Genomic DNA, 15981 nt, shown 5'->3' with positions numbered 1-15981 from the left:
CCGTCTCCTTGGGTTGGCACATCCTTGTCTACTCCAATCATCCCTACTCAATAGAGTTCACAGCTGTCCATCCTTCTAGGCCCTCCTCTGCAGGTCTGCTGTGTGAACCTCACTGTACAATGTTTTGTGTAGTTTTCTGATGAAGAGTAACCAGTAATAAACAGTTATGTTGAGTTCCCTTCTTTTAACCCTAGGTTAGCTTTCTTAGAAAAGACATGGGAATTGCTGTCCAGGTACTTAGCATTTCCTTTACTGGGAGTTTTCCCTCGCTGAAGAGCCAGTACATCTGCAAATGGAGAAACTGGAGAAGCATCAGGCATTAGCTAGACTAGTCCATTATCCCCATGTCTCTGCTGTGCCAGCTCTGTCCGTTGGGTCCAGCAGACTGTGAGCCCAACTTGCACATGGCCTTAGGACTTGACAAAGAGGCAAAATGTCTCCTAATCCACAATATGTTGCATAATTGACTGTGTGCTTTTGAAGCAAGGTGATGTTGATTCTTGTTCTTTTCTGGAGGTTTTAGTAGCAGTAAGATGTCATCGGCAAAGGCTCCGAGGATGTCATACTGTCAAACAGCCTGGCAAGAGGGAGGGAGGGAGGGTTGGCTGACCAGCACTATGTGCTGGAGATGGAGAAAGCAGGAGCCACGGGGAGATGGAAATTGCATTTTAGGTTGGAAGGTAGCCCAAGAATTTAGATACCCAGCAAGATGTTGGATTTTTTGGTATGAGACTTCTGAGATTCCAGTGGCATCGCCCTGAGGTCTCCTGAGGGTCCCTGTCTCTAAAGAGAATGTGGATTCTCAAGTGTGTCCTGGGCAATGCATTCATCGGGGGAATCATCTGTCAGCATGAAAACAATTTGTATCTTTATTAGAGATATGAAACTAACCTTTTTCTCCATCTTCCTTTTTTCCAGTCTCTGTCTGCTGCTGTCTCTTCATACTATTTCTCTTCCTGTCTGAGCTCACCGGATTCATAGCCACTGAAATGTAAGTAAAAATGATGTTTTCTTTTGTATGAATGCATGTGTGTATATGGTTCTTTAAAGCTTCATTCTGTTATCCTGCATAAATGTGTCTGTAATTTCACTAGCCCAATTAGTCATGTAATGGTTTTTGGATTCCTTTTGGTTGAGTCCAAATTCTCAATCATTCATTCAGCTTTTTAATTTACTGATGTATCACAGGAAAACTTAGTTCTAAAATACTTTTGTTAGAGAAAGTTGTTCCAGAACTGCTTGATGTTTTATCAGCTGCATATGAGATTTATGTATTGAGCATGGGGGATATTTTCCATGTGACCACAGATTATACCCAGCTTCTGACCCTTTCCAGTTTCTGTGGTGATCAGGTGTAAGGTAGTGTGAATGCTAAAGAGGTCAATGCCTCTTCCCCTTTAAGGTGTTGATTTCTTGCCCTAATCTGAGATCATTTCCTCTCTTCTCCTGAGTAAGTACTTTCTTCTGCACTTGTTTCATTCAAAGTGATTCTGGAAAAATAGCATATATATATTTATATATATATATATATTTATATATATATATTTTTTTTTTTATCAATGACACTACATTTATAAATGTGTGGTGCCCACTGGTGGAATCCGTGTGGTCTGTGCTCTGAGACTGCAGGGTTTCATTGCTGATATGGTGGGATGCCTGACAAGACATTTTTCTCCCCTCACTTCCCTGTGGACAAAGTGGGGATCACATTTTGCCAGTCTTCACTGGACATTTTTGGGGATGCTTTTTGGAATAAGGAGTTGCATTTGAATATGAATGATTTTTAGCTTAATGTTAATAATAGTATTTTTTTTTAATTGAGATAGAACTGAATGTCTGACACATAGAGATAGGTTTACTCGCAGCATGGATATTATCTTCTTTCTTTGTCTCTGTTGAGCCTTACTTGGAAATTTAGTTGACAGGCCTTTGTTCCTAAGGAGGGGTTGTCCCCAGGTAACCTCTTCAGGACCTCGCTCTGAGCAAAATGAAAATAATTTCCTTTTTAAAAAAATCACTCATAGAACAAGTATTTTAGTTAAATCAGAGATATTTTTCCTCTTCTTATGCTCTTCCTGCTTTAAAGCGAACTTTCCTTAGTAACTCTTAACATAGGTACTTTTGTTTTGGGTTCTAGGACTCATTCTCCATCATCCTGCTGATGTGGCAGTGAGCTCATTAGCTGTGATGCACAATTCCTGGAGAGTTAGGAAGGGTGGAGCTTCTGTCAGACTTGCAGGGTGGTCCAGATAGCCCCAGCCATCCCTGCCGGGCAAAGCAGCTCTTGAATGCGTTGGACTCACATGCCGGATTTTGACCTACCATGCTTAGTGTTGGTTCTGATAACCATGTGGCTCTTTTTCATTGCTTTTGTGTGATTCTGACTTGGAACAAGAATATCATCTCAAGAATAGCTGTAACTTTGAGTAATGCTTAAACTTAAGACCAGCAGTATTATCTAGCTTCAACTAATGTTTTTATTCCTATTGCTTATTTACTTCGGAATTGGTATCTTATGTTTCTTACTCCCTTACTCTTTCTTTGAATTCAGTCCCATGCTTTTGCTTATAAAATACTTGGGATCCCCTTGTCAACACTTCTCTAGAGCTGAATTTTTTTGGGGGGAAAAAAAAGCCCCTAGACAAATTGCTTCACATAAAAAATAGTACTCTTCCTTGGTCTCATCTTAGATCCCATTCTCTCATTTGATTTTTTTTTTGTTTTGTTTTGTTAATGCTTTACTGGGGAAACTAGTAACATTTACTTAAGTCTGATCAAATTAATTGTGTTATGTGCCTTTGTGTAGTGAGTTGTATAATAATTTCTTTTTGAGCAGCAAAATTATATGATTTTTTGAGGCCTCTTCATGCTTTTTTCACACTGTGACTTTGTTAACAGGATGATGCATTTTCCACAGAGATATCATAGATGCTGTAAGTTCCTGAATGCTCAGCTGACAGGATTCTCATTAAAACCTCAGAGAGATGGTAAACTGCCTTTCCCAGCAGGAACTGCTTGGGGAGGAGGTGTTTATAAGCACTTAAAGCAATAAAATTTTAGTGAGGATGTCATGGAAGAGGCTGAGACAAATGAATGCAGGAAACTGATTCGTCATGGACCATCCAACACAATAACTTGCAAAATATGAAAACCTTCTTCTGATGAGTTATAGATCATCAAAATCTCCCTTGCTGGGAACAGATCACCCACAGTATTTGTGAAGAGGCTCCCTCTGTAACAATGGAAATACTTCAGAATGTGACAGTGACAGAGTACTTCCTAGTTCAGTAACTTCTAAAGGCAAAGTAAACTTTTCTTTTTCCACTTCTTACTCATCGCTCTCTCTTCTGGGAAACTCTGTACCTTAGAAGTGTTCACAGATACTACTGACCTCTCGTGCTTCCCTTTCAAAGGTATATTCCTAGCAGTAGATTATGATGCAGCGTAGTCCAATGGTTTGAAATATGGGTGTGGAAGTGTGGAGCTGTGTGGAGTCTGGAGCAGTGTGAGAACTCCATGATGCCGTTATGAAAGGGGTGGTGACAGGTAGCAAGGGGGAGTATTATCTCACAAAGATGTTTTGAGCCTTGTTTGCCCCTGAATGATATACTTTTGAAGATACAGAAGATTGCTTAAGTGCAAATTGTTGAATTCCAATCAACTTTTAGTGCAAGCTTCAAGTTTCTTTGATATCAAGAGTTTTCCACCACAGATATCCCTGCCGGCTTGAAGTTTCCTAGTGTCAGACAGGATCTGAATGATCAACCGGAGTATGATTACTTGTGTTAACTTGCATGGGGTGACCTTTCATGCTTTGCCAGTGCTAACTGCGTTATGAAACTGCATCAGTCTTTTTCCTCTTGTGTAATATTTCCCTTAAAGCAGTCATGCACTTCACAAAGCAGGATTGCTTGGAGATAGCTGCACATTTTGGATGACAAGGAGAAATTGAGAGCACTTGGCCATGTGCCTTACATCAGAGATGTACCAGGTTGCCTGATGTGGACTTGTGCATACATCATAACCCTATTATGCCAAGTAATTGTGCATGGTATGTGTGCATATGACAGCCTGCTTCAGGGCAAGTCAGCAGCAACCTCAATAGCAGTGGTACCTACAGGATTAACTGTCCAACTCTCACCAACAGGAGATTTCTTTGGTACCTGCATCTGAAGTGAGAGGTTGGTGTGGCTGATTGTACTCGTGTGCTGTAATGTGAGAAAACAAGATCTGCTCTGCACTACACTAACCCCTAGTGCTTGCTAGCTTCTACCCACTGCTGGATTTTCTTCTACATTCATGTGACCATAGCAGAATAAATTCCTATTATCACTAGAAATCTCAGTTTGGTCACTCTTACCCAACTTGAAAGGTGGGCTGGTTACAGAAAAACACTATCTGAGTGCTTGTAGTCTCGGCTGCCAAAGACTTGCCTGGGTAGCAGAGGCCAGGAAACGGCACCCTCGTCTTGAGGCTAACAGTCACAACACTAAAACCAAACAGATTATCTACGTGTGGAAGACGGCGTGCACCGCAGTAGCTATGTCATAACTTGGTGTGTGGGCATGTCTAATGAGCACCAAGATTGCGTCTGTGCGAGGGAGCTTACTTCAGTTAGGAAGCCAAGTGAGATAGTGTGCGCGTTGCAGTGGCCGTGCAGGAAGTTCATGTGGCATAGGTAACGCGCTGTAAGTGCGCATCCTACTCTGCTGCTTGCTAGCTTCCTGTATAGACTTGTCCTGAAGTAGGCTAGAAAATTCCTAGTTTCTCATTTTCTAGGTCTATCGCGTGATCCTAACAGGCAGTCCTCTGAGCAGCCATGAAGGAAATCATAGCTTGTATCTGGGCTGGGGCTACTCCTTCCACCCCAGGAGAAGCACAGCAAAGTGGTGGTGAGGGAAGAGATTCTGTTATTTTGCTCAACCACAACCCATCATTGCAGTTAAGAGGAGGGTGGGATTAGCGCTGGAAATTAGACCCAGACTGAGCGTGACTGAAGCCCTCAGAACAGTCCAAAATATGTCAAACTCCTCAGTTCTGTAAAAGACAGATAAAAGAAGGGAGGTCCCACTTGGACTTGTGCAAAATTGGCAATATCAAATACATGTCTGTCCCACTGAGCAAATGATTCAAATAGCTGAAGAAATAAAGCTAAAGTGTTAAATGTGTCTGGTATTTCCTGGGCAGGATGAGTAGCAGGCTGAGAGTGGACTGAGGGCTAGAAGTTGCTTGGCATACCTTTAACAGCCATCCTCACTCATCTTGATGTTATGTTGCAAATCGAGAACATAGAAATCATCTATCTCTTTTCTAATTAACCCAGATCAATTCTGGAGGTTAATAGCTGGCAAGAAGATAATGCTGCATTTTATTACCTTAATTAGGTCATGAATTATGTTCTATAGGTTCGATAAGAGTTTTCTAAGTATTCCATTACTAAGGAGGCAAGATGCAATTAACTTATTTAGTTTGCTTTGCATTGGCAACGTGGGGAAGAGATAGGAGGGTATGAATTTGGCACTTGTGGTATGAATGTGAGAGGTCAATTATTGTTGACCAGATACAGCACACTAAGTAGAAAGCAACAGACCGTTCCTGGCAGTGTTTTTCTGTTTTTGTTTGTTTATCTGTTTGTTTTTTAATGAAGTAGCTGGCACTACTGAAGGCTGAAGTGACAAGTTTGCTACTTGAAAGGCTGCGTCCCCCTGCATGGCAGTTAATTACTTAGAATATCTGCAACAAAAATACTGTATTTGCATAAGAGCATAAATCAGCAGCAATGTCCACATCATTTGTTCTTTTGAGGTGACTGGGTCATTCACTGGGGACACCCGCTTGCTTTAACCTTTCTGAAGAATACCTTGGCCAGTCTGTGAACATCACACAGCCCAGCTCCCTGTGCCAGGGAGACATCACGTGCAGCACAACTCAACTGTTTTGCAGTCTGTCAGGTACCACAAATATAGGAAGAAGCAAAAAGCCAGAAGCTTCCAAGATCAATATTGTTTGTTCACCCTGGGCTTACTTGCATGCCCAAGATTGGTCCTGCAATGAAACAGGGGAATAGTTATCATACCTGCCATCAGAGAACTTGGAGAGCTCCTCTGTCCCTTAGCTCCCCAAGGTATGTGGAATGTGTTTTGTGGCTCTCGGCCCACGAAAATTTCTCGTAGCAGCTTGCAAGGTCAAACTGCACCTGCTCTAAACAACAGTGTGATCCTGGTGCAACAAGTGTTCCTCCTGTTAGGGACTATAACCTCTGAGCACGTACTGTCAGTACAGAGGGCACAGTGCTGGAGCTCGTATGTTCTCATCCAGGTCCCAGACACTAAGGTAGAGATGCAACTCCAATTCCACTAGCTCATCTGTTTGAGGCAGATGAAATGCTGGAGCAAGCTAAACCAGAAGGTGGAATACCTCCAAGTAGCTAGAGGGGAATGGGAGTTGTCAGTCTTACCGCTGACTGACCTTGAGACAGACGCTTGACTTTTCTGTAGAAAGACGGTAATACTTAGCTGCTTGCCTCTCAGGGGTGTTAAGAAGCTTAATTAATGTTTGCCTAGTACCCTGGAGATTACCTAATAAAAGGTGTTGTATGGTTGTGAAGTGTTGTTATGCCGTCTGTCCTAATGTACCTGTGTGGGTTAGCAGGAAGCGGAAGGTCATGTCATGATGTCATTTGCAATCTCTGACTCAAATATACGTTGACGTCTTTAGAATCCTTCTCCTTCTTCCTGCCTCCTGGAGAATTGTAATTCCTTCCTTTGTAGGACAGTGTGTTTTCTATGCTTCGTGCTGAGTCAAGACCAAATCTGGGACAAAGACCTTCTAAATGAAGTTTTGACTGTGATTCAGGGCATAGAAGAAAGCTTACAAATGGCAGAGCAATACAGTGCATACATAACTTACTGCACAGTAGAAAATTTGTTGTCCTGCTTATTTATTGTTGCCTAGCACAAATTGAGAAGATGGTTTGTTTGTCTGAAGTTGGCTCTTTTCTGGTTTGGCACAGCTGAGAAAGAGGTAGCGCAGGAGTCTCAGCTTGGGCTGTTGTGATTCTGGAAGCTGTCAAGGGGATGGTTGGCTAGAGCTCACCTAAGAAAGTCTCTTGAAGCTTTAGGCTCCATTGAGGAAGAATCGTTATTTTCCCCTTTAGCTTTAGGGTACTGGAGGCCAGAAAGTGCTTCCTAGGAGTCAGAGAACAAGGTAAAATGCAACTTGCTGGAGTCAGCGGCTGTATTTTCTGTCTGTATGGCAGATTACTGGAGAGGAGGGTGTCTGGTTGTTTGCTGTGAAAGAGGGAGCAAAAAGGTTAGAATTTGTCTGAAGTAAAGACTAGACCAAGGAAGACAGAGGGCAAGGAAGATGCACTCGGGCAGAGTTTGAAGTTCAGAAAGGTTGATGCAGTTTGTCTCCTCTCGTATTCAAAGGGCCGCAGGCTCTTCAGCTGTTGAAGTGCTGAAGTGTCTAATGCTCGTGGCCAAGGTTGCTGCGTGAAAACATCTGCTGGGGAAGTTTGTTTCTGGGGAAGCAAAGCTGTTGTATCATAAATCTAAGTCTTAGAGCATGGAGAACAGGACTCTCTTTCATTGGATAAGATCATGAAGAAATATTAAGTCCCTTTGCTGCTGTTTCCCCCTTTCATTCTCCTTCTCTTGCGTGCCATTTGCACAATCTGCAATCTTAGCCAAACAATCCCTCCAATTTTTTTTGTGTAATGTTACAAGTTTATAAGCAAACAGGATGAGCAACTGAGAAGCCCAGCAGCCCAGGAATGTGAAGTATTTCAGAGTGGCTCTTTCTAAAGTGATCCAGATTCTTTCTGTGTGGATCATGGCTCCTGCGGTGTAGAGCAACTTTCCTCTCTTCTTCCTTGAAACAGTGAAGGGAGGCCCTGCAGTGGGAGAAGTGCACCCCTCACCTGTCCTACTGCCCATGTTACCCTTTCATAGCTCTGCACCTAACCACTGCTTTATTGTGCCACTGTATTTAAGTAGTCCTCACCAGCAACCAGTAAAATACCCTACTTGCTTAGGGTCTTTGGAGGAGGTACATGCAATCTTTGGAGTCACAATACAACCCTATATGCTCTTCTCTCTAAAGAGCTCTATGAACCATCTGTATTTACAGTGTCCTTCTGCCTGACCTCAGATTTTATTTCCCTTGTGACAGTCCCAGATTCACGGTTAATCCCTGTTGCTCTAATCTTGTGACACTTTAGATTCCAGGAGAGGCAGCTGTAAGTCAGAGCCAACTTCTCTTCTTCCACTGGAGACATTATCCCTCCAGGGAGAGTTGCTAGAGGTGGCAAATACCACTTCTCCCAACATCCCAGGGTTGTCTGATTAAATAATAGGAAGGCTGTGTGCAGCTTGGATTCTTGGCCTTGGGGAGGGGCATAGCAACTGCAACATGAGTGCCAGTTTTCTACCAGCTCCATCCAGCTTTCTCCCAAGGGAGGAAGAAGTGGAACAAGGACAAGATGTTAAAAGCTGTCAGGTGTCTAAGGAGTGATAGGTAGGGCTGTAAAGTTGGGAATATGAGTAGGGGAGGAGCAGGGGGCTTCCAGGCAAAAAGAAGGAGGAAGTGGCCACGAGCCTTGTCCAAGGGACAAGTTGGGAACTGTTGGTCTAGTGAGCAGAGCTCAGGACAGGAAGCAAGTCGCCTTTTATCTCCGCAATTAATGGAGTGTGTAACGTGGACAAACTGGCCTACTTCTCTTTGCCTCAGTGATCCAATCTGTAACTGAGTGACTTCACCACTTTGCTTTCCTAGGTAAAACATTTGGCTCTGTGTGCACAGTTAATCCTTTGACTTCTACCAGCAGCCATGTCTCACTCTGTTATCACTGAGAGGCTTGTGTGCATCTGCATGCTCACAGACCACACCTGACTGCACTTCTTCTGACTAGTTCACAACTAGAGATCACCAAATGCAAATATTAATGTTCCTAGAGTTTCAGTCCAGAGAAGTAGGATCTGAGCTGCTTAACCTGATGTTTTCCTCCGCAAGCACGCATGCTCCTTTTTGCCAGTACTGTTAAGCTGCCTGCGGCACTGGCTGGGCATGGTCCACATCTCAGACAGCAGAGAGCTGGGAAGAAGCCAGATGCTGTTATGAAACAGGTTTGCTGGCAACTGGGATCTTGATGGGAGGACTCCGAGTGCAGAAAGGTGCATGACTTTGGGGGATTAATGCCTCTCCTGGCTGGAGCTGCTCCTCACAACCATATTTGGAAGTATGACTTAATCCTGCACACTACCTAATCCATCAGTAATGAATACGTAGAAGATTTAATGCATTCCACCTGGAAGGAGAGGGCTCAGCCAAGAAGCTTCTAACTAGGTCACTGATGAGCAATCTTGCCCCTCCCTCTGTGTCATTTTTATTAATCACTTGAAAAATACGTTAAGTAACGATTGCAAGCAACTTGTCAGGCCAGTTAAAAACAGAGAAAGGTAGGGCGGTGAAGCCGAAGACACATGCTGTGCTGGTTTTAAATGACTGTCTATAAACTCCACTGACCTGTGGATAATTATCTTAGCAAAATTGTCAGCTGGGTGCTTCTCTGTCTGAAGACTTGTTTCTTCTGAATGGAGAGGGCAAACAGTTCGTTATCGTCTAGAGATGTATCACCAGAAGAAAATCAGTTTGAATCTGTCTTGTAGCTGCCCTTAATCTGGTTTGTCCATTAGCTTATATACTTTTCAGCAAGGGCTTGTCGAAGTGTTTCATATGCTTTGAGTATTAAATAAAAGTAATGCAAAGCTCTTATTGGTGAAGGCAGTTTTATGGAGCTTGCCTGAACAGAAGTTCCCATCGCTTTAGGATCCCTCCTACTGGGAAATAAATTGCCAAATTTTCTCACCTGATGAGGCTGAACAGGAGAAAGAGCTGTTAGGTAATCTCACCATATTCTTGGTTTAGTGTGGTGGTTTTCCCTGGAATGTATTTTCTGGGACCACTTAGCTAATGCTGCTGTGCTTGGGGCATGTTTTTTGGTTTATATTTTAAGTGTCACATGGATTGTATGTGCCAACAATAAATATTTATAATCTTGTATTCCGTTTACTTTTTATCTGTATTTTGTCTTCTGTGAAATATGTGCCAGCCCTCTGGGTGCTATAAACAGCATTACTCTTTGGGAGACTGTTGCATAGTGTATTAGATCCTGCTGTCCAGGACGTTTCATCCCATCTGTTTCCTGGCTCAAGTCCTCTTCTCTTCAATTTTATTTGGTTTTTTTAGTTACAGTTTGTAGACTGAAATGAGATGTTAAGGAGAGAGATAGAAGTAGAGGAGAAGGGCAGGAGGGAGGCCTTGGCACCCAAAAACGGAGCGCCAGCAATGGGATGCAGAGAAATGGAAGAAGCCCAGGCAGCTTTCTGGCTGGCTACCCTTGCTTCTGCTGTGTCAGCTGGGTGGCAATAACAGATGGCAGTTAGTTACACAAATTGGCTTTTCCTGTAGGATAGGTGAGAGTAGCCTTTCTCTAAACCTATTTATGCTATAGAAGAGCACATGCTTTCCTCCTTCTTGAAAGATATAACAGCCCAGGTATGCAGCAAGCTAGCACACTAGCCTGTTCCTCTTAAACATTAGGTTCTTGTTTTGTGTCACTGTTGAGACTCAGGTTGTAGGGGCAGTAAATTAGAGGGGGTTAGTTTTCTTTTTTTCTGGTGTAAAGGAGATGTTTAGAGCCTCCATATACTGCACTTGTCAAGCAAGGAGTAAAATTAAATTGTGGTTTGTCCCCATGCAATTGAGGGGACAATTCCTGCTCTCAGTCTGTAACTCTTGCTGGCAAGTGTCACACAATCAAACCCAGTGCTTCAAAGACTTATTTTTCCCTTCCCATGCAAGTTCTTTCTATGGAAAGTAGCTGTGTGCATGAACCCACCTGTGGTCTTCTGTCCTCCAGAGTTAATGAGCTCTACGTGGATGACCCAGACAAAGACAGTGGAGGGAAGATAGAAGTGAATCTGAACATCAGTTTACCAAACCTGCATTGTGAATGTGAGTACCCCCTTTCACTCTTCATTTTTTCATCATATTTTAAGTGATAATTGAAATAGGCCCGAATTGGTGCGGTGGCCCTTCTTTAACGGGGTGAAGATGAAATAGCTGCAGTCTTTGCCAATACCCCCATTACTTTGTGTTCCACGCTGGGGCACCTGTCTTCTTGACCCTGAGCTCTCTCTGCAGCTTTTGGTAGTGGTTGATCTTCCTCACTAGCTTCTTTCTAAGTCTTACTTCCTTTTTTTTTAGTGACCTCTTTGTGTCTGGCAGCAAGAAATCTCCCAGGTTTTATTTGTAAATCTGAATGGACCAGCTACTTGTTGGCTTTTACAAATCACCCTCCTTGATTATCTTGATTTTCTAAAATTGAGATTGCAGTCATACGGCAGAATATAGGAGTTACATTTGTGTCAAATAAGCAGTCTGAAAAGTTTGGTTATAAAATCCATTCTGAAGATCTGGTATGACAATATTTGACAGGTGAATGTACTCATTGCCGGGAAAAGAGTGGATTTTTTTTTTTTTTTTTAGTAAAAGCAGTACATACCTTTCCTATACAATCTGTTTTTTGCTTTGTTTTGTTGTCTCTTCCACCCATGCAGTAGTTGGACTAGACATCCAGGATGAAATGGGAAGGCATGAAGTGGGTCATATTGACAACTCGATGAAAATACCTCTCAACAATGGGGATGGCTGCAGGTTTGAGGGGCATTTCAGCATCAACAAGGTGAGTAGGAATGACAGTGGGTGAGTGGACTGGCTGGAGAGGTGCTAGCAAGATCCATTTGTGAAATACTCATGAAAACCGGTGTGTCAGTGTCTCGGCTTGCAGAGGATATGTGCATGTCCCTAATGAGTAGGTGAGCTTGGTTCTCTCGGTGCTGCAGAACAATGTGTGGAGAGAAGACTGTGTAGTTAGACCCACAGAGAGCATGTTAGATCAAGCTCATTCTTACTGTTCTCCAGAACAGATAATCCGGGTAGCACTGTTTTAATAGCAGAGAGTAGCCCTGTGGCCAGCGCTGACTTTTGATGAAGCCGCCTAAGGTTTAGGGGACTGTTTGAACTCCTTGTGAGTACAAAGTGTCTTCTGTGTTTACTCGTCACAACTTTTGCACCTCCAAAACGTGACTCACTGCGTAGAGGATTTTGGCAACGTCTCTATCCCAGCCTGTTTTGTTCCAAGAGCTGCAGAACGACAGGAATGTTCACTGCTAGAGGATGCCAGCCCGACAGAAACGGCTCCGCGTTAAGATGTTTGGAATACATACACGAGGCCTGTGTGCATGCTTCGTAGGGCTGCTCTGCTTCTGTCTCAAGGAATGAAAGTCCAGGCCTGGAGGAGGCTCCTCTCTGGGATGGGTGTGTGAAGAATTGAATAATCATGCTATGTAATGCTAGAGATGACTAGATGGGGTGGGGGAGGCAGAGGTGGGGCCCGCTGGTGGCCTAAGAGGGGCACACCCTTTATTCACGCCTCCTCATGTACCACAGGCTACAAAATCCTACTTCCTTCTTTTCCTCCCAGGTCATGGTAAATCGCATCTAAAAATAACGGACAGAACCTCTTGCCGATTCTGTAGCATGGAAAGGATTAGAGACTTAAAAAGAGGACATTTCTTTCCTCACCTCTAAGCCACCAAAACTACTGGTAGCTGATAGTCCACAAGTCTGGGAAAGGGCTCGTTGAAAGGTAGTTCTTGTTCTGCTAATCCCCAAAGCACAGAGCTAAAATACTTAGGGTTTTTTTTGTTTTTTTTTCTTCCCCTGGTATGTGTAGTGCTTTCTGCTCACCGAGGCAACTCAACAGGGGGTTGCTGTATGTGGCTGTGAGAAGTTCCCTTTGCTGCTTGGTTTGTGCAAGGCCACTATTTATGTTGTGCCATGTAATGGTCGGGACCAATGTCGGAGTGAAGGGGCCTAACATAGGGCTTCCGGCTCTGAAAACATGAACTTCTCATGTCTGAGGTAAAAGTCTTCAGTCCCTTGGTAGAAATTTTACGGACTTCTGCATGACCTAGGGTGGGACAGGGCCCTGCCTTGCAACTTGACTGAGGATCACAGTCGGGTCCTCTTCTGTGGGGCCCTGTAGACATACAGAAACAGTCCCTTTTCTGAAGAGCTTATGTGTGAAGGCACTGATCCTGCAAAGAGCTTCACAGCTGCTGAGCTTTCTGTTGACTTTGGTGGCTGAATGAAGTTAGTGATAGGAGCAATGGTTAGAGCCTGAGTATGTGACAGTACCTAGTAAGGCATCCTACTTGGAGAGAAGGCACAAGGCAACAGCGAGGTGAGTTTGTGTGGTGCTTGTTGTAGAGTCTGCCACCCCATTCACTTAGCCTGCATATGTCACAGCTTACATCCACACCTGAAAGTGTTTCCCAAAGGACCCAGCTGTTCCTCAAGTCATTTAAATTAGCTTTTCTGGAAGCATATGTAACCAACAGGCAACCTGTGCCAGTTCTGCTGGTAAAGCATCTCTGCAGAAAGGACAGTGGGCACCAGTTGTATAACAGTCCTCCCACTGTTGTCTTACACTGTGTCAGATTGCTTTTCAGTGCTGCCAAGGGGTTTGCAAATCAAGACTGTTTAATTTTCTGCCCTTTTCCTGCTAGGAAAAATTTCTTGCACCCTCCATAACTGTGATTGAGCTGAATCTGCTGAAAGTCTTCATGGCTTAGGGCTAATGACCTGAAAGTGCGCGTGTGCCGGAGTGACCCACTCAAAATGACATCAGTGCTCATTTGCTGTCTTGGCAACTGGAGTCCTTAGGTGAAATCCTTATTTTTCAGGACTTTTTATTTCTCTTGGTCAAAAAGAAAAAAATCCTGTCCTCAAAAGGGTTATTGCCAGCGCTGGAAGCTGAAGATACAACTTAGTTTGTATATGAAGCCTATAGATTAAAAAAAAAAAAAGTCTCCTTCCTACCCACAGTCTTGTCAAATGCAAAGTTGCTTGTGACCAATGCTACAATAAGAACATATCCACAGCTTTCTTAGGTTGTTCTGCAACAGTGGGCCTATTTACAAGTGTGAGATGCGGGAGGAAAGCGTTAAGCAACCGTTGCCTGCCAAAGGCGTGAATCTTATTTTAATGGGGATGAAAGACAGAGCCTTAGGCATTAGGAATCCCTGAGGCTGGGAGTGGTCCACTCATCACCCCATAATCAGCAGCAGTAGCAATGTGAGGACACCTGGGATGTAACTGCTCTCCGCAGTGTGTGTGATACGGTGATGTTGGACAAGTGCAGGAAGGTATTTCAGAGCCTTTCACTGACGCGCCGGGGTTATCTACTGCTAAATAGATACAGCACGCCAGGCTGGATGGATCTGGGCATTTCTGCTTCGTATCGCGGAACCTAACAACACCTTGAGGGATAAAATGTGAAATTGTGTCTGTCATGTCTTGACTAATTTTAGGTCCCTGGTAACTTTCACGTGTCAACACACAGTGCCACCGCGCAGCCTCAGAATCCTGACATGACTCACATCATCCACAAGCTCTCCTTTGGGGACAAGTTGCAGGTGAGTTCTCTTCCCTGTCTGTAGGGGACCGAATGCAGCCAGAGAGACTTTGGTACTAGACTCTCTGATCAGTTTTATGGAAGGGCCATGTACAGTGTGAGAAGACATAGCAAAGAACTGCCTGGATAAGCAAATCCATCCTTTGCATTTATGTATTGCACACTCAGTCTCTTCACATGCCATCACATCAGAAAGGAACAGTGTTCAGTCATAAACTAACTTTGCCATTTGCATCTGAAATGGAAGGTGCTTTTGGAAAACTAGGTGTCTGTGTTCATGTTGGGAATAGAAATGAAGATTTCTGGGCCTGTAAAATACTAGACAGTACTGCTTTTAGTATTAATTTTGCAAGCGTATCTTAAGTGAGTGTGTTTGCTGAGGAGCAGTAATTATATGAAAGGAAAATGTGTTCTCTACTGTCTTTACCATGGCACCAATCAAGTTCTTTATAATTCACTTCACCATACTTCTAAAGCAGACATCTATTAGCCAAATTGGTTCTGTGAGACACGGGTTAGACTTAGGACTGCCAGTTCCCTGCTGGGAAGAAGTTGAACATGTGCACTTGCCCTGTGGATAGAGTTACACCTGGTGTTGCAAGTTATGTAATAATTCCTGATTTCTCAATAAGGACAGATTACAGCACTTCTTTAGCCTACTTCCAAGGAACTGGCATCATGGGTGGGAGTTACATATATGCACACCCAATTTGTGACTCGCCCTAAACATTGCTTACCCATAGTCTCTCTGTAATTTTCATTTCTCAGTGCAGACGTCTCATTAGTCTGCTTCTTGTACACCTACTTCCAAAAACCTTTTCTCATGCTAACAAGTCTGAGCATTGCTTTGTAGTCTTCTGACTCTGCTCCCAGCTTCTTTTAGGAAGTATCTTGTGTGGGAACGCTGAAATATTAGCATATAAATAGGCTTGGCTTAATGTCTCTAAAGTGCACTGAGATTATGAAAAATATTAGGTAAGTGCTAATAGGAAGTTTTGTAGTTTGCATGGGAAATCAGCGCTGTAGGGTAGTGTTCCCAGTGTTTTATCATGGAGTCTTTGAGTAGCGTAGTTGAAGTGCGAAGCAGCACGAATGAGATGAGAAGCCCGGGCAGTTCAGGGCAAAGGAGCAAGTTTCTCATAGCAGGTGTCTTCCATGCTGATGGTGAGAAACCTGTCTAGTACACGTGTAGTTGACTCATGATTTGGACAAGTTCTGTTAGTACTTTCAAAGGCCAAAATAACTACTCAACTCCACACACAAGAGTGGAGCAAGAGTGGAATATAGCTGCTGATCCAGTAGGCAAACAAGAGCTCAACAGCACAAATTAAAGAAGGATACATTCACTAAACAGGTGCTATTGAGACTCAGCAAGCAGTGGAGAAAGTCAGGAGTTATGGAGAGCTTTAAGGCAATCTGATACACCTTTGAATCTTTTG

The 15981-nt window shown here is 43.5% G+C and overlaps 1 protein-coding gene across 1 annotated transcript in view; it reads left to right on the top strand.

Annotated features, from left to right (window-relative positions):
- ERGIC1 (endoplasmic reticulum-golgi intermediate compartment 1) overlaps positions 1 to 15981 on the top strand; it is a 60932-nt gene that overhangs the window by 29568 nt on the left and 15383 nt on the right. Inside the window, exons 3-6 of the mRNA XM_064521022.1 lie at positions 919 to 991; positions 10922 to 11016; positions 11622 to 11746; positions 14439 to 14543. Coding sequence (XP_064377092.1) covers positions 919 to 991; positions 10922 to 11016; positions 11622 to 11746; positions 14439 to 14543 — 398 coding nt within the window. The remainder of the gene's footprint in view (positions 1 to 918; positions 992 to 10921; positions 11017 to 11621; positions 11747 to 14438; positions 14544 to 15981) is intronic.

The sequence above is a fragment of the Dromaius novaehollandiae genome, chromosome 15 (genome assembly GCF_036370855.1).
Source record: "Dromaius novaehollandiae isolate bDroNov1 chromosome 15, bDroNov1.hap1, whole genome shotgun sequence".
NCBI classification, from domain to species: domain Eukaryota; kingdom Metazoa; phylum Chordata; class Aves; order Casuariiformes; family Dromaiidae; genus Dromaius; species Dromaius novaehollandiae.
This window is presented reverse-complemented; position numbering and strand designations above follow the sequence as displayed.